At 45.2% G+C, this 18,840-nt stretch overlaps 1 protein-coding gene across 1 annotated transcript in view; it reads right to left on the reverse strand.

The window, feature by feature from the left end:
* Positions 1-504: 504 nt before the first annotated feature.
* The window catches only part of LOC142749634 (G2/mitotic-specific cyclin-B2-like), a 53,881-nt gene continuing 35,545 nt past the window's right edge, over positions 505-18,840 (reverse strand). The window contains exon 9 of the mRNA XM_075857928.1: positions 505-820. Coding sequence (XP_075714043.1) covers positions 761-820 — 60 coding nt within the window. The 3' untranslated portion in view covers positions 505-760. The remainder of the gene's footprint in view (positions 821-18,840) is intronic.

Raw genomic sequence — 18,840 nt, forward strand, 5'->3', positions numbered from 1 at the left:
GGCTTTTAAGGGGTTAGTCAGCGGGGACACAGCGATCTGTCCCCGTGATAGGAACTGCGGCAACTGCTATAAGAGACAGCAGCTGTCACAGCTACTGCATGTGTCGGGAAGACGGCCAAAAAGACCGTTACTCCCGTGACATACTATTAGGTCATGGAGCGCGAAGTTACCATGACCTAATAGTACGTCCAGGAGCAGGAAGGGGTTAAGTTCAGATGTGATCTTCACACACATTTTTTCAAGTTCTTGCTGTAGGAGTTGTGAAAAGCGTGCAATAAGAACTTTGTCACCAGAATACGCCCCAGTGTCAGCCTGTATCTGCCGGGAGGATAATTGAGAGGCTCCATCTTGCCCAGCCTGGCTAAATGAGGCTAAATGAGAACCCCCGTATCGCAGGTTTTACGGAGGAGGCATTGGACCCTTCATCCCCAAATAAATCTGAGGCAGGGCTCGGGCTTTAATAACATTGCATACCTCCATCCATACTGTGCTTGGACTTCTGGTTCTTCTTATGACTTCTTTGAGAGGAGGCTTCAAACTGAGACATGCACAGATCACAGGATTCCTCGGGCAAATAATCAGCAGAGGCTGAAAACCACTGATGCATAACTGTGCTTGGACTTGTGGTTCTTCTTACTCCTCCTTTGAGAAGAGGTCTCCAGTTGAGACATGAACAGATCACAGGTTTCCTCAGGTAAATAATCAGCAGAGGCTAAATACCACTGATGCATAACTGTGCTTGGACTTGTGGTTCTTCTTATTACTCCTTTGAGAGAAAAGTAACCCAGGAATCCTCTCTAGAAATAGGTTGTACAGTTTCCTAGTAATTGGAGACAAAAAATAAATTTAACCATAGAAGCCCAGTGGCAAAAGAGACACCTGCTTCTGGTACTAAGTAAATATAACATTATTGTGCAATAACTTATATACCTGACCAGAGAAACCTCTAGTCAGTGGCGTAACTACCGCTGTAGCGGCTGCTACAGCGTGACGCCACTGAAGGGGTTGTTCCTGCAAAAGACATGCATCCCCTATCCACAGGATGGGTGATACATGTGGGATCGCTGGGACGACCAGCGATAAGGAGAACAGGGGACCGAAAGTCCCTTGAAGTTCTCCATGACAGACCTCGGACTTCCGGAGTCTGTCGGCAGCTCCATAGAAATGAATTGCGCACCGGTCGCGCTTGTGCGCATGCGTGACCAGCGCTCCTTTCATTTTTATTGAACTGCGCAGACCCCGGAAGTCCGAAGTTTGTCATGGAGAACATTGGGGGACTTTCGGTCCCTCTGTCTCCTTATCGCTGCCAGCGATCACACATATGTATCCCCTATCCTGTGGATAGTGGATGCATGTCTTTTGTAGGAAAAACTATAGGCCGTTTTTTCTTGGGGGGGGGGGGGGGGTTGGGGGCTGCATGGCGTTACCTACAGGGGGGGGGGGGGGTTTAGGGCTGTATGGCGTTATCTACAGAGGGAGGGCTGTATGGCATTATCTACAGGGGAGGACTGTATGGCGTTATCTAAAGGGGAGGGCTGTATGGCGTTATCTAAAGGGGGCTGTATGCCGTTATCTACAGGGGAGGGCTGTATGGCATTATCTACAGGGGGATGGCTTTTCGGCGTTATCTACAGGGGAAGGCTGTATGGCGTTATCTACAGGGGGAGGGCTGTATGGCGTTATCTACAGGGGAGGGCTGTATGGCGTTATCTACAGGGGGAGGGCTGTATGGCGTTATCTACAGGGGGAGGGCTGTATGGCGTTATCTACAGGGGGAGGGCTGTATGGCGTTATCTACAGGGGGAGGGCTGTATGGCGTTATCTACAGGGGGAGGGCTGTATGGCGTTATCTATAGGGGGAGGGCTGTATGGCGTTATCTACATTGGCGGACTGTATGCCGTTATCTACAGGGGGAGGGCTGTATGGCGTTATCTACAGGGGGAGGGCTGTATGATGTTATCTACAGGGGGGCTGTATGATGTTATCCATAGGGTGCGCTGTATGGCGGAATCTATAGGGAGGCACTATCTACAAGGGGGGGGTTGTGTGATACCCAGGGGAGGGGGGGCCCCAGTCAAAAGTTTGCTATGGGCCCCAGTCTTTCCTAGTTACACCCCTGCCTCTAGTACTGTGCATCATTCTATAGTACAGTGCAGCATATAACATACCTGACCAGTACTGTGCACTATTCTATAATACTATGTGTCATATAACATACCTGACCAGTACTGTGCGCTATTCTATAATACTATGCGTCATATAACATACCTGACCAGAGAAATCCTCTAGTATTGTGCGCTATTCTATAGTACTGTGCATCATATAACATACCTGACTGGAGAAATCTCTAGTACTGTGCGCCATTGTATAGTACTGTGCGCTATTCTATTATACTGTGCATCATTTCACATACCTGACCAGAGAAACTTCTAGTACTGTGCACCATTGTATAGTACTGTGCGCCATTATATAGTACTGTGCATCATATAACATACCTGACCAGAAAAATCCTCTAGTACTGTGCGCCATTCTATAGTACTTTGTGCCATTCTGTAGCACTGTGCCAAACTGGTAATTATTTGCATATAACATACCTGCTAGAGACACCACAGGCACTGAGACATTCTCCAGTACTGTGCGGCACCCCTTTGGTACTGTGCGTCATATGGCAAACGTGACCAAAGACACACCTTTGGTACTGTGCGGCATTTTCCAGTACTGTACTGCATATGGAAATCTTGACCAAAGACACACCTTTCGTACTAGGCGGCATTCTCCAGTACTGTACGGTATATGGCAATCTTGACCAAAGACACACCTTTGGTACTGTGCGGCGTTCTCCAGTACTGTATGGCATATGGCAAACTTGAGCAAAGACACATCTTTCATTTTTCAGTTATGCAAAATAAGGCAGAGAGCAACATGATGTGGATTTAGGTGTGATTACACCAAGTTGATACCTATGCCACAGAGGACGCTGATCGTATCCTTCAGGGATTATCTGGAGATGTTACCTTTCTAAGTGTACCCACTGTTGGGAATGTGAGGAGAAAATGGGAGGCAGACTCCAAAAGATTGATTTCTCTGGAACTACATTTATCAACGCTTAGAGAATACTACAGAGGCCTTCGTATTCCACGTGGCATGCGTTCACACCTGAGACCCAATCTCTTCCCTGAAAATACGGCATTTAAGGAGAGATTTGAAGCTATCTCTAACAAATACTCCCAGGATCTTCTGCTGTTGAACATTGAATTTCTGCAAAATAGAGATTGACCTGTTGAAAATACACCTGAGTGAAAGGGATGCTCAGCTAACAGAGATGGTGTCCACACAAGAATTACAAAAATTAAAGAAATTCCGGGATGACATTGAAAAAACAAAGCGCCAAAAATGGCAGCGAGACATGGATGACTATGCCACAGGGAAAATCTACTGTTGGCAGGGGGAAGACCACTGGCGTAGCTATAGGGGTCGCAGCGGTCGCAATTGCGACCGGGCCCCGAAGCCAGGGGGGCCCACGGCCCCCCGCACCACATCAATAAAAAGTTACGCGGGCCCCTGTTACTATAGTAACATACTTTACTTACCTTCCTGGTTCCGGATCGCAGCGGAGGTCCTGACGTCAAGCGCTGTGCGCAGCGCATGATGTCACAGCGCTATGCGCCGCGCACAGCATCTAGACGATAGAACTCGTCATCAGAACTCGTAATCATTTTTTGTGTGTTTTCTTACAGGTTCGGTCGTTGGACTACGGCGGATTCCAGGACTACTTCGATGACAGCCTTTTTTTTTATTAATAAAATGGTTAATGAGGGTTGTGTGTTTTTTTTTTTTATTTCAATAAAAAAAATTCTATGTCTTTGTGTTTTTTTTTAAACTATATTACTACCGCCTTAGTAATGGCCGCCGGCTGATTGACAGCATCCATTGCTAAGGCGGGGCTTAGTGTTAGCCGATGCAGAGGCCAACACTAACCCCCATTATTACCCCAGTACCCACCGCCACCAGGGGTGCTGGGAAGAGCCGGGTACGATCCAGTACTTGACCATCTGTAGTGATGGTCGGCCACTGGGGTGGTCGCAGGCTGGTATTATCAGGAGGGGAAAGGTCAAAAATAGTGGCCCTTCCCACCCTGGTGATGCTAGGCTGCTGCTGCTTTATTGTATCTGGCTGGTTATGAAAAATGGGGGGGACCCAACGTCATTTAAAAAAAAATAAAAGAATAATAACTAATTGGAAAGAACGATGTGGGGTCCCCCCCCAATTTTCATAACCAGCCAGATACAACACAGCAGCAGCAGGCAGCATTACAAGGGTGGGAAGGGCCACTGTTTTTGGCCTTACCCAGCCTAATACTACCAGCCTGCGGCCACCCCGGTGCCTGCCCGTCACTACAGATGGTCGGGTACTGGTTCGTACACGGCTCTTCCCAGGACTCCTGGTGGCGGTGGGTACCGGGCTAATAATGGGGGTTCGTGTTAGCCTCTGCACCTGCTAACATTAAGCCCCGCCTTAGTAATGGAGGTTGTCAATCAGCCAGCGGCCATTACTAAGGCGGTGATAATAAAGTTTAAAAAGATACAAGCACATAGAAAAAATATTTTATTGAAATAAAAAAACACAACCCTCATTAACCATTTTATTGAGAATAAAAAAAACGCCGTCATTGAAGTCCTCGAATACGAAGTCCAACAACCGAACCTGTAAAAAAAGCACAAACACACAAAAATAATCAGTAACACATAAAGAAGCAATATTATTATTCTTACCTATCCTGGGTCCAGCGCTGGAGCCGCAATGTCAGCGAGCTGGGCCCTGTATCTAATCCAATCATGTGTGCTACTGTCTGCTGGGCCCTGTATCTAATCGTATCTTGTGTGATACTGTCTGCTTGGCCCTATATCTAATCCGATCATTTGTGATACTGTCTGCTGAGCCACTGTATCTAATCCTATCATGTGTGATACTGTCTGTTGAGCCACTGTATCTAATCCTATCACGTGTGGTACTGTCTGCTGAGCCACTGTATCTAATCCTATCATGTGTGGTACTGTCTGCTGAGCCACTATCTAATCCTATCATGTGTGATACTGCCTTCTGAGACGCTGTATCTTATCCTATCATGTGTGATACTGTCTGCTCAGCCACTGTATCTAATCCTATCATGTGTGATACGGTCTGCTCAGCCACTGTATCTAATCCTATCCATAGTTTATAGGGGCGTAGTGCTATAGATATGCTATGCTGTCTCATATACACACATTATTTTTTGGGCGGACACATGTATTGGGGCTATTTCCCGGACATTTTAAGCCCTGAGGGTATGTTCACACGGCAACATCTGTTACGGCTGAAATTACGGTGCTGTTTTCAGGAGAAAACAGCACTGTAATTTCAGCCGTAATGGCATGTGCAGGCGTCTTTTGCTGCGTCCATTACGGAAGTAATTCAAGCTGGTTTTCCATGGAGTCCATGGAAAACGGCTCCATTTACATCTGAAGAAGTGACAGGCACTTCTTTGACGCGGGCGTCTTTTTTACGCGCCGCCTTTTGACAGCGGCGCGTAAAAAAAAATGAACGTCGGCGCAGTACATCGTAAGACCCATTCAAATGAATGAGCAGATGTTTGCCGACGCTTTTGATCTGCATTTTCGGACGTAATTCAATGCTAAAACGCCAGAATTACATCCGTAAATAGTGTGTGTGAACCCAGCCTTAGTGACGCCCCAGCTGCTTGTGCTGCATTGTTGGGTCACTTAGGAAACCCAGCGATGCAGCTGAAAGCGGACCGTCGGCCATGAGAAGTTTGCGGGGGGGGGGGGGGGGGGGCCAGTAAGAATTTTTGTATCGGGGCCCTTGAGCCTCTAGCTACGCCCCTGGGGAAGACTCTGACCCAAGGGGTCCCAGGGGGAATGAAAGATGACAGAGAAGACGACATAAGGGAGCTGAGCCATATATCACAGACTCAGAACTCTCTGATGACCAATACGCTATACTATACCTTTTTTAGGAGGCAATATGGACACCCCTACGTTGGGAGAAAGCGATGCCGCAGGGGCGGTAGGAAACACAGGAGGAAGGATGAACCACAACAAAACCAGAGGCAGGATGATTCCAGCACGTGGGACCCGACAATATCCGACCAGGAAGAGAAATCTTCAGACCTAGTGGTGAATATTTAATCATATGAGTTAACTGACCCACAGGTAAAATTGCTTAACCGTGGCCTTTCATTTTGTCCTATTAATCCTGTTGATTGATCTAGAATGTTTTTTTTCGGTCATTAAGGGTATGTTCACATGCTTAACAAAAAACGTCTGAAAGTACGGAGCTGATTTCAGGGAAAACAGCCTCTGATTTTCAGGTGTTTTTGAAGCTGAAAATGAAATTTAGAGCTTCTTTTCAGGCGTTTTTTTAAGGCGTTTTTCATAGTGTTCAATGGAAAATCAGCTCCAAAAAACGCCTCAGGGTATGTGCACACGTAGTGACCAAAAACGTCTGAAAATACAGAGCTGTTTTCAAGGGAAAACAGCCCCTGATTTTCAGACATTTTTTGAGCAACTCGCGTTTTTCGCGCCGTTTTCGCGGCGTTTTTTACGGCCGTTTTTGGAGCTGTTTTCATTGGAGTCTATGAGAAAACGGCTCCAAAAACGTCCAAAGAAGTGTCCTGCACTTCTTTTGACGAGGCTGTATATTTACGCGTCGTCGTTTGACAGCTGTCAAACGACGACGCGTAAATGACAGGTTGTCTGCACAGTACGTCGGCAAACCCATTCAAATGAATGGGCAGATGTTTGCCGACGTATTGTAGCCCTATTTTCAGACGTAAAACGAGGCATAATACGCCTCGTTTACGTCTGAAAATAGGTCGTGTGAACCCAGCCTCAAGAAGTGACATGCTACTTCTTTTTACGGAGCGTCTTTTTACGCTCTATTTTTTTTACACAGAGGCGTAAAAAGTCACCCCATATGAACTAAATGCTGTTTTTCCCATTGATTTCTATGGGCAGATATTGTAGGCGTTCAGCTTCCGGTTTTTTACGCGTTTTTCGAGGCGTAAACGCCCCGAAATACGTCTGAAAGCACTGCGTGTGAACATACCCTTAGACTTAAGGCATATTTTTCAGAGCAACCTAAATATGTAAATAATACACCCGCTAGTTCAACTAATGAGATGTTTCACCTTAGTGACTATGGGCTATGTAACAAGAGCAGATTTCAGCCCCCCCCATACTAAACATGCTGTTGAAACCTATATTTCATTTGTCAAAAATCAGATAGATTTGTTGAAAAAGATGCAAAGTAGACAGTATATTCATAGGAATTTGACTCGTGCTGAAAATTTGGCACTTAAAGAATTGATGGATAATAGTGATCTGACAATTAAACCAGCGGATAAGGGAGGAGCCATAGTTGTTATGGACACCTCCCTCTATCTACAAGAAATTCAAAGTCCGCTCAATGATGCCAATGTTTACACATTGCTACCAGGGGATCCTAAGTTCACATATCTCTGTGAGCTGGACACCCTTATTACCAATGCATTTAAGAGAAAAACCATTGATAGCAATTTATGTGAATTTTTACAGGTTAAATTTCCTGTTACCCCTGTACTTTATCTCCTGCCAAAAATTCATAAGGATCCCATTAGGCCCCCTGGACGTCCTATTGTGTCAGGGAGTGATCCTTTGTTTGTTCCTGCAGCTATGTTTTGTAGACAAAAACTTAAGGCAGTTTGCCATTGGTGCAGACTCCCACATCAGGGACACCTCGGATTTCCTGGTCAGGATCCAAGATCTTATGATCCCTGACCGGTCGGTCCTGGTTACCCTTGATGTGGGAAGTCTCTATACTTCAATTGATCACCAGGAGGGCATTGATGCCTCACTTTTCTATTTAGAAAAGTCAGGCTTTTCTGATGAAAAGATTGGATTCATCAGATCACTCTTGGAATTCATCCTTATGAAGAACTATTTCTTGGTGGGGGATAGATTCTATTTGGGACAGCAATGGGGTCGAATATGACCCCCACCTATGCAAATATTTTCATGCGGCGGATTGAGGAGGACCTCGTCTATGTGTCCCACCACTTCAGCCAAGTGCTGCGGTGGTGGCAATACCCAGACCATGTCTTCCTCATCTGGACCGGCTCAATAAGCCAATTGAAGGACTTTGTAACATTTTTAAATGGTTTGAATCCTACAATAAAATGGGATGTAACATCTGTAACAATATGATTAAGGATAGCTCCTTTAGTCATCCGCAAACCGGGAAAATAATGAATATTAAGGGTTTCTTTACATGTCAGTCATCATTTGTTATCTATTTGTTGAGCTGTGCCTGTGGTCTTCACTACGTGGGTGAGACCACAACAGAAGTATGTCTCAGGATGAGAAATCATAAATCCAACATTAACACAAAGAGACAGGATTTACCAGTGTCAAGACACTTTTGTGAAAAAAAACACGGTGTGTCACAATTAAAATTTGTAATCATTGATTCAGTACCCCAATTGAGACGTGGTAGTGACAGAGGTTTGGCCCTTAAAAGAAAGGAGTTGGAGTGGATATATAGGTTAGAAACCATGTCTCCCAAGGGGTTGAATATTGAGTACCCTTGTGGCCCACATATCTAGAACAGTGGGGGGTAGCTTACCCTTATACCTGAGGGTTATTGGTGGGCGTTCTCGAACTTATAGTTTGTGCCTTTTATATATATATATATATATATATATATATATATATATAATTTGGAGTCTAACTTGGACTTTCTCTTTTTATATATATTTTTATCTGATTCTACTGTGTTTGTGCTTATAAATACTGTATATTAATCCTTTTTTGTCTTTTTTTTTCACTTTTTAGACACATAGCTCTATGTGAAGCAATATGCGGGCTATTGGAAAGTAGCAGAGGCCTATTCTTTGGGATCGTAAAGTCCCGAATAGAAAAATATACATCGGCATCTCCAAAAATTATTTTCTTTAGAATACAGCGATGCAGTGTTTTTTTTATGTCTCTACATTTTGGATTATAAAGTGGTAGTGATTTATACAGTATAGTAACCCCTATGTTTGAACTATGTTCCATATAAATAAAGTTAGCTCCCTTTCTCTTTTTAAAAATACGCATGCTGAATATTTTTGGAGTATGCGTCTTTCCCTTGATATGTTTGGGTTCAGGTATGTTGGATATCCCTGTTTGGGATGATACTATCACTGTTAAGTATGGGAGCTCAATATGTTTGAATGGTGACTACAGTCACATCGACAATTTATTGGGATATATTCTGTCTGATATATGCCAGTTCTTTAGTTGGGGTTGTGCTATTGCTGGTGTTCTGCTTTTTTTTCTTTGGACTCATGTTTGTTTGGTGCATCCATTTGGACAGTGAACTATACATGAGTCCAAACTTGCAGACGTGCTCTACTTTCAAAAATCCCCTTTGTCCTATTACGTATATTTCTATATTTACACCATCGCCGCTATTGACGCATGCGCAGAAGGATTGGAACGCAAGCTCCGTCTTTGCGCATGCGCCGTAGTGATTCTCTTGCTCTTGGCGTTCCACTGGACTGAACATCCTGTTTGGGCGCCATCTTCGAGCATGCGCAGTAGATGCGCGCGAACGCTACATGCTGGTTAGGTCTGACACCGATGGTATACTACTAACTGTAAGTTCTGCATATGTACAAATACTTAATTGGCCTCTGCATCTCTCCAAATCAGCTTATTTGCTAATATAATCACTGTTCATGTTTATATACTTTATTTTTATTGCACAATTTATTCTTTTATATGGTTTTATAAAGAAATGTCTGCACTTTAAAACAAGCTTTTGATATAAGCTGTGTATCATGTTTTTTAAATGTATTTAATGGAAACTGTACATCTAATGGGCTTTATGTGAATTACTGTATGTACTACTTATTTATACTTGACACTGTGTGTAGTATGTGATAGCTTGAGAAAGGTTCTCTGTTGAACCGAAACGTCGCTCACTTGAGGTTGATAAATCCACCCTGTTTCATCTACTCTGAAGTCCTGGTTGCGTTACTGCGTTCTATGGTTGCTCTGTATTTCAAGTTGGGGAATTGATTCATCCCATGGTGATGAGCACATGGCCTGATATATGGGTATGTTGGAGTGCTGTGTTCATCTATATTTGGACTGTATGTATATATATATGTGTGTATATATATATATATATATATATATATATATATGTATATATGTATGTATATATGTATGTGTGTATATATATATATATATATATATATATATATATATATATATATATAATACTAGTCCTTCTCAATGAATTAGAATATCATTAAAAAGTAAATTATTTCAGGAATTCAATTCAAAAGGTGAAACTCATATATTATATAGATTCATTAAACACAGAGTGATCTATTTCCAGTATTTTTTTCTTTTAATGTTGATGATTATAGTTTTTTTTTTGTTTTTTTGTATTTCAAATTTTTATTTTCAACAAAGAAAGTAAGGATACAAAAGAAAAAAGGGGTGACATGGGTACAAAATATTCCATCCATAACATAGCACCTCAGCAATTAATTCAACAATGGTGAGAAGGTATGCAAGTAATGCTATCACAGCGAAATAACCCGTACACATACCAACTATTAGTATGGAGAAATATGCATATAAACCCGTAACCCACAGCAGGCAGTTCCCAGACCCACATCCCCACCCATCGTAAGTAGACGATCGGCCTAGAAAATAAGAGAACAAGATGAAGAAAGAATAAGATGAGAAGGAAAAAAGGGAGAATAGAAAGAATTAAGAGGGAGGAGGGGAGACATCTCTCCCATCTCTCTCCCCCCCCCCCCCCGCAACACATCAAAGCCAAGGAGCCTAATCACTCCCAGTGCCATCTCCAGTCAACTCACCCAGAGCCCCCTGATATCTGTCCGATCTGCAAAAGGCGAACAAGTAAAACCAGGTTTTCTGAAATTGAGCAAGCCATTGTCTAATCGATGGAGGCTCCGAGGACCGTCAACCCACCGGAATACAGGCCTTGGCTGCATTCAACAGATGTCTTAACAACGATTTCCTATATGTCACTATAGAAATGTTATGGTGATGTAGCAGGATCCACGCCGGATCCTTTCCCAGCGTGAATCCAGTGATCTCAAATATGATATCTTGAACCCCTAACCAAAAGGGACGAAGGCTCTCACAGCTCCAAAATATATGTAGAAGTGTTCCCTCTTCCCTGCCGCATCTCCAACAAAGAGGAGAAGCATCAGGGAACATTTTATGTAGCACATGCGGGACTCTGTACCAACGGGATAGTATTTTATCATTTGTTTCCTGATAAGCATTACTGATAGATGCTTTATGTGAAAGGAGCATGACCTTCTCTTTCTGCTCTCGTGTTAGTGTAATCTGGAGATCTCTTTCCCATTTTGCAACATATGGTGGAGTGAAATCCTCCGCGGGAGCAAGTAGTAAGCCATAAATATTGGACAATGCTCGTTTCACATGCCCCTGTTGAGAGCACAACATTTCAAAAGGGGTTAGCGTACGGTCATAGGTAGCAGGTGCAGGCAGATGAGATAAGTAATGAGTCAGCTGTAAAGTCTGCCACCGGGAGGCTGCAGGTAAACCCTCAGGCTAGGAAAGCTCCCCCTTACTCAGCCAAGTGTTATCCCTATAAAAGTGACTAACTCTAAACTGTCCCTGTTGCAACCAAATCCTAAATGTCTGATCTGTCAATCCCAGCCTTAACTCCAGTGTACCGAAGACCGGTGTGACAGGTGAAGGTATTGATGAAATCCCCTCACGCCTCTGCATAGTTCTAAACACCTGTAATGTTGGGTATATGGTAGGGTGGTCACTCAGTGACCTCCAATGAACCGTAGTTATCCAAGGTAGACATTTCAATGGGAGATCTGTAAACCCCTGTTCCACAGCTATCCAGTCTTTGAAAGATTCATGACGACACCAATCCACTAACCTAGCCAGATGACTGGCGTGATTGCTCCACATCAGGCAGCCCAATCCCCCCATGACACTTAGCAAGAATCAGAATTCTCTTCTGGAGTCTCGGATGTTTATTGGCCCACACAAAGGAAGTAAGGTATTGATATACAGTTTTAAAAAAGGAAGAGGGTATTTTAATTGGCAGTGCCTGCATCGGGTATAAGAATCGGGGTAGAAAATTCATCTTAATGATACCCACTCGTCCAAACCACGAAAAGGTCCCCTTCATCTATCGAGCCAAATCACTCCTCAGTGTTTGTAGTAGAGGTAGAAAGTGGAGTTGAAATGTCCGTTCTATACAGGTCGGCAATTGGATGCCCAGGTATTTGATCGGATCCCGTGTCCATCTAAAGGGAAAACTAGCACATAGGGAATTCACTAGATCATGCGGAACATTTAACGTCATCGCCTCCGACTTCTGAAAGTTAATTTTCAAATTGGACAAAGAGCCATATTCCCGGAAATTCCTTCATAAGGTTGGGCATAGAAATATGGGGAGAGGTCACAAAAAATAATAGATAGTCTGCGTATGCCGCCACTTTAAAAACTTTACCTTTCAAATTTAAGCCACTCACATTAACGTTGCCTCTGATCTTACACAAAAAAGGTTCTAGAGCCAGAGCAAAAAGCAGGGGCGACAATGGGCAGCCCTGTCTTGTGCCATTATGAATCAGGAAGGAGGAAGAGTAAGTACCATTCACCCTCACAGAAGCCGAAGGCGAGGAGTAAAGAGCACCGACCCAGGTTCGCATGTTAGGCCCCAAACCCAGATGTTCCAGAGTTCCAAATAAAAATGGCCACCCGACCCGATCAAAGGCCTTTTCCGCATCTGTTGATAAGATGACGGCAGGAGATTTCTGTGTGTTGGCCCAATGGACAAGATTGAGAGCCTTAGTCGTGTTATCTCTCGCTTCCCTAGAGGGAATGAAGCCTGTTTGATCTCTGTGAATCACAGTGGTCATCAATGGTGCTAGCCGATTTGCCAATATCTTAGAGAATAATTTTAAATCTACGTTAAGCAGAGATATCGGTCTATAACTAGCACAGGAGGAGGGATCCTTGCCATCTTTTGGAATAACCATTATGGTAGCATTCAATGAGTCTGAAGGGATTGGGCTGCCTGATGATATCGCATTAAGAGCCCCCAGAAACCTATCCGCCAGCTGATGCATGAACATTTTCTAATAGCCAACCGTCAACCCGTCAGGACCCGGAGCCTTTCCCGTTTTTGTGTCCCGCATCGCCCTCGAAAGCTCTTCAAGAGTTATTGGATGATCTAATGTGGAGCAATCTTCAACGGACAGCTGAGGGAAACCCGAAGAGGATATATATTCCTGTATAGCTACCTGAGTGGGTGGGGAATGCGGTTCTAATTGGTAGAGAGAAGAATAAAACTCCCGAAAAGAACGGGCAATATCCCTCGGGGAAGTAACCTTCACCTCCGCATTAGAAGTGATATGGGGAACATACGTTGAAGCTCTCTGGGTTCTCAAGGTATTTGCCAGAATTTTCCCCGGTTTATTTCCACACTCATAAAATATTCTACGGCATTTAACCAATGTGGCTTTATCCTTAACTACATAAAGTGATCTAAGTTCCTCCCGAAGGGACATTAAGACGCCCCTAGTTTCCTGTGTCTGACATTGTTTATGTTTGATCTCTACTTCGCTAATCCTAGTCAACAGGTCGCTCGTCTTCGCCACTCTCTCTCTCTCTCCTGAGCCGCGCACCCCATTTGATTAAAAAGCCTCTTATATAGCATTTATGAGCCTCCCATAGAGTGAACGGGTTCGACACTGAGCCGGCATTGGTAGAAAAATAAAGTTCCAATTCTCGTCGAATTTCAGACTGAGCCTCAGGATGATGAAGTAAAAACTCATTAAGTTTCCAACGGCCTTGTGTCTGTGAAGGCGGAGCGAAAGAGAGAGAGAGCGAAATGGGCGAATGATCCGATAGAGGGGACGTATGAATGTCCGCCCTCATTACTCTATCAAGGTGAAAGTGGCTGATAAAAAAAGTAATCTATTCTGGAGAACATATCATGAGTAGCTGAGTAATAAGAATAGTCGCGATTTCCCGGGCACAGAGTCCTCCACACATCTACTAGTTGGTGATCATGAATAGTTTTTTTAATGGAACGGAGTTGAGAATAAGGAAGGTGAGAAGCTCCCCTTGAAACATCTAGATGAGGCTCCATTACCACATTAAAATCTCCCCCGACTACAGTAAGGCCCTCACCAAAAGACTGGAGTTGTTCCAGATAGTCAGCAATAGCAACTGACTGCCCCGTGTTTGGTAATTATAGATTAGCCAGTGTGACTACCTGCGAAAATAGGGTGCCCTTGACAAACCGAAATCTACCTTGGGGATCAGCTCAAGAATCAATGAAGGACCACGGTACATTTTGTGCAATGAGAATATTCACACCCCTAGATCTAGAGTCCTCTGAGCAACCATGATAGCAATATGGAAAGCGTCTATTGGAGAGTTTGGGTATCTTATCTTTCCTTAAGTGCGTCTCCTGGAGGAACGCCTCCTGGGTTCCAAGTCTCCACAGCTCAGCAAGAATCATGGAGCGCTTCTCAGGCGTTCTCAAGCCCCTGACATTATAGGAGAGAGGTTTCACATCCATGCACATGGTCATTGAGCAATGCGAGGGAAGAAGCAGAGAGGAGAGGGAAAGAAACGAAAAGAAAAAGGAGAAAACTGAAGACAGTCAAGTGAATAAAGAGGGTTAGAAAATACACTAAGGAAGGCCAAAGGAACCCGAAGAGACTCAACCAGCGAGACACTCCGGCGGGTATACCTAAGGGGGAGAGTTAGTAAGGCATCCAAGGAAGTGGAGTCCACCTCCCGTGTAATTTGTTGAAAATACTACCAGCGACAGATCGCACCCGTCCAAGGAGTCTACCTATAGTCAACTAGCTAAATCTGGTATGTGAGACCAGTACAAAATCTTATATTTACAAAGGCATAATTTATCCAATACAATGAACCCCCCTTGGAGGCAATCAATCTTCAAATAATGACCTCATGTCTGTCACCTGCCGACCCCCAAATAATCCATGAGAGTCGACTGGTAGGGACACGAGGCCATCCCCCCAACAAGAATCGTATCGCCCGCAAGGGCAGGTCCAAAAACCCCAGAAAATCCCGTTAATGACTGCGAACAACCGAAACATCATCCATGAGAGGGTTAAGCCCTTAACCCCTCTCCAACAAGTCCCTTAAGCTCCCCTACACATTAAGAGCATTATGGATAACTGACCGTAGCCTAGAGACATCCTATCTGTAACCAATATATCCCAGCCAACAAACCTTGATAAAACTCAATACCTATAGAAGACTGTGAAGACAGCTAGTATATCCAGAAAATAAGCGACACATAGCACAAATTACGTACCATGACAATAAAAAATAAACTTTATTATATTGCACATAACAGCATATTGGTCAAGAGTCATTGACTGTAATAAGGACTGTTGAGAGCGCAGTTGGTTCTCCAACCTGTCTAGTCTGTCGCCATGAGAAGATGTCTGCTGTTCTATGGCTGAGACATGAGAGCACATTTGTTCCACAGTACGATTCACCTCTTCCAAGCACGTACGCAGCATTTTTTCCATCCTATCTAACATACTGTCAAAGAAGCTCTGGGATGGAAGATGTTTAAGGGCCTCAGACAGGTCTAATCTAGTCAGGGGAGTCTCAGTCATAAGCGGGGAGACAGGGCCAGGAGACCAGGGAGCCTCATCAGGTGATCCCTCTGAGCCCTGACTGATAGCTGGAGTAGTCACTGGAGGTTTAAATGGAGTAGACGCACCTGAAAGAGCGCTGGGTCGAGGTGGTGATATCGCTGCCGGCCGTTGAGGAGTCGCGCTGTGAGCAGTGGTCGCCATGTTGGATTCCTCCTGTCTCTGTGAGACGCGTGGTCGTAAAAAGCGGGACAGTGAAGATGCTGAAGTAGCCTTATCCGGGGTCTTAAGGGTCTTCCCTCGGGGCATGCCGCGAAATAGCGGGGTTTTTGCAAGTCGCTGGTACAGTAAATAGCACGGTTAAAGTCATGGTCGGCGGGAGCTCCCAAGAATGCGTCCTTCTTCCTCACATGCCGAGACCACGCCCCCGTTGATGATTATAGTTAACAGTCCTACAGTTAATGAAAATTTAGTGTCTCAGAAAATTAGAATATTATATAAGCCCAATTTAAAAAATAATTTTTAAGACCGAAATGTTGGCCTACTGAAAAGTATGTGCAGTATATGCACTCAATACTTGGTCGGGCGCCTTTTGCATGAATTACTGCATCAATGCGGCGTGGAATGGAGGCAATCAGCCTGTATCACTGCTGAGGTGTTATTCCCAGTGTCATGATCTTTGGGTATGTGGACCCACTGGGCCAGATAGAGTACCGAGTAAAGTCTATAGTTCAAGCAAGGGTACCTGTGGTGGTTCAGACAGTACCGATGACTAGGCTCAGATGGGACCTTGGCAGCAGACACCAGGCGTGGTGTAACACAGCAGACAGATCGGTGGTACAACACGACTCCAACTCTTTAAGGCACAGAAACAAGGTAACACGGGATACAGGATACAGATAGCAGGTATGGGAACACTGGGAAGTGGAAGAAACTAAAGGACCATTTGCAAAGACTAACATAGGTAACACAAACAACGCTATGGGAATGTAGGGAGGGGCAGGACCCTTCTTATAGTCCAGGTTGATCATGGGAGCAATCAGTCACTCTAAAACTTGTGTATGCTCTGCCTCATAAAAGCCGGGAAAGAGCTCGAGCACGCACCCTAGTGGTCAATGCAGGACAGGACGACCGCATGTGCTGGCATCTCTGGGGAGGAAGACGTCTGCAGGATGATAGGAGTCTGCGGTCTGCGACCACGAACGTTACAGTATCCCCCCTATTATGCACCCTCTTCTTGGGGCCAGAACGAGAGAGGAACTCTTAATGAAGGAAGGAGTCTTGGCGTTCCCCTCTGGCTCCCAGGACCTCTCTTCTGGACCAAACCCCTTCCAATCCACCAGGTAAAAGGCTTTTCCTCTTATCCTCTTGAAGTCCAAGATCTCCTTGACCTCGAATACATCGGCAGAACCGCTGGGGGCAACTGCAGAGCTAAGAGTCTTAGAATATTGGTTCGGGACCACAGGCTACAGAAGAGACACATGAAAGGAGTTGGGGATTCTGAGGGTAGTGGGGAGCCGAAGCTTATAAAAGTCCGGGTTGATCTGCTGGAGGATCTCAGAGGGTCCAAGGAACCTGGGAGCGAATTTGCACAATGGCACCCTCAGCTGGATATTCCTTGAGGATGGCCAGACCTTGGTACCCGGAAGAACTGGGGAGGCTCTCTTCTTCTTCTGTCTGCCTTTCGCTTCATGCGGTCGACCACCAGCCGAATAGAGGATCGGGTTTGCTGCCAGATCTGTAAGAAATCCCTGAATGCCGAGTCAGCTGCAGGCACCTGGGACGTAGCGGACACAGGGAGAGGAATTTGTGGATGTTGGCTGTAGACAATAAAGAATGGTGCAGAAGCAGTGGACTCACTTGTGTGGTTGTTATAGGAGAACTCGGCCCAAGGAAGAAGCTGCTCCCAGTCATCATGCTGCCTGGAGATGAAGTGTCGTAAATAGTTCTCCATGATTTGGTTGATCCTCTCGACTTGGCCATTGGACTGGGGATGGTAGACTGAGGAAAAAAATCCAACTTTACATCAAGGACCTTGCAGATGGCTCTCCAAAATTTTGAGGTGAACTGAACCCCCCTGACCTGACACAATATGCAGAGGTAAGCCATGCAGGCGGAAGATGTGTTGGATAAAGAGGTCGGCCAGACGAGAAGCAGAAGGTAGACCGGTCAGCGGAACAAAATGAACCATCTTCATGAATCGGTCCACCACTACCCAGACAGTATTGCATCCTGCTGAGGGGGGAAGGTCTGTGACAAAGTTCATCGCAATGTGCTGCCAAGGGGCATTGTGTACAGGCAGAGGTTAGACCAGGCCAGCAGGCTTGGAGTAGGCAACCATATTGGAAGAGTATTAGTCTCCAGCTAGTAGCCATGGAACATGTATTCAGTCCCCAGCTAGTAGCCATGGAACATGTATTCAGTCTCCTGCTACTAGCCATGTAACATGTATTCAGTGTCCTGCTAGTAGCCACGTAACAGGCAGGTCCGAGACAAAGTCCATTGCTATATGCTGCCAGGGAGCATTGGCCACAGGCAGCAGGTTTGGAGTGGGCAACCTTGTTAGCCGTGCAGACCGTGCAGGACGAAACAAAGTCCATGATGTCTTTGGGCAGTGTGGGCCACCAGAAATGATGGGCAATCAGGTCTCGGGTCTTACGGGCACCCGCTTGACCTGCCAGTCTGGAGCTGTGTCCCCAGCGGACGATTCTCGCTCTGTCTGCCAGACGCACAAAAGTCCTTCCCAGACGGATGTCTCTTACTTGCAAAGGATTGACAGAGATAATGCAGGATGGATCAATAATATATTGTGGAGACTCCTTAGTGTCCTCTGTCTTGAACGACCTGGACAAGGCATCGGCCCTCACATTCTTGTTGGCCGAGAGGTAGTGGAGCTCAAACTGGAACCGGGCGAAGAACAGCGACCACCTGGCCTGACGGGGGTTCAGTCGTTGGGCCATCTGGAGATAGGGGAGGTTCTTGTGGTCAGTGAATATCGGGATGGGATGACATGCGCCCTCTAGTAGATGTCTCCACTCCCCCAGGGCCAATTTGATGGCCAGTAACTCAAGATCCCCAATCGAGTAGATGCGTTCTGCGGAAGAGAAGAGTTTAGAGTAATAGCCACGTACCACTG

Source organism: Rhinoderma darwinii, chromosome 3 (genome assembly GCF_050947455.1).
Source record: "Rhinoderma darwinii isolate aRhiDar2 chromosome 3, aRhiDar2.hap1, whole genome shotgun sequence".
Lineage (NCBI taxonomy): Eukaryota > Metazoa > Chordata > Amphibia > Anura > Rhinodermatidae > Rhinoderma > Rhinoderma darwinii.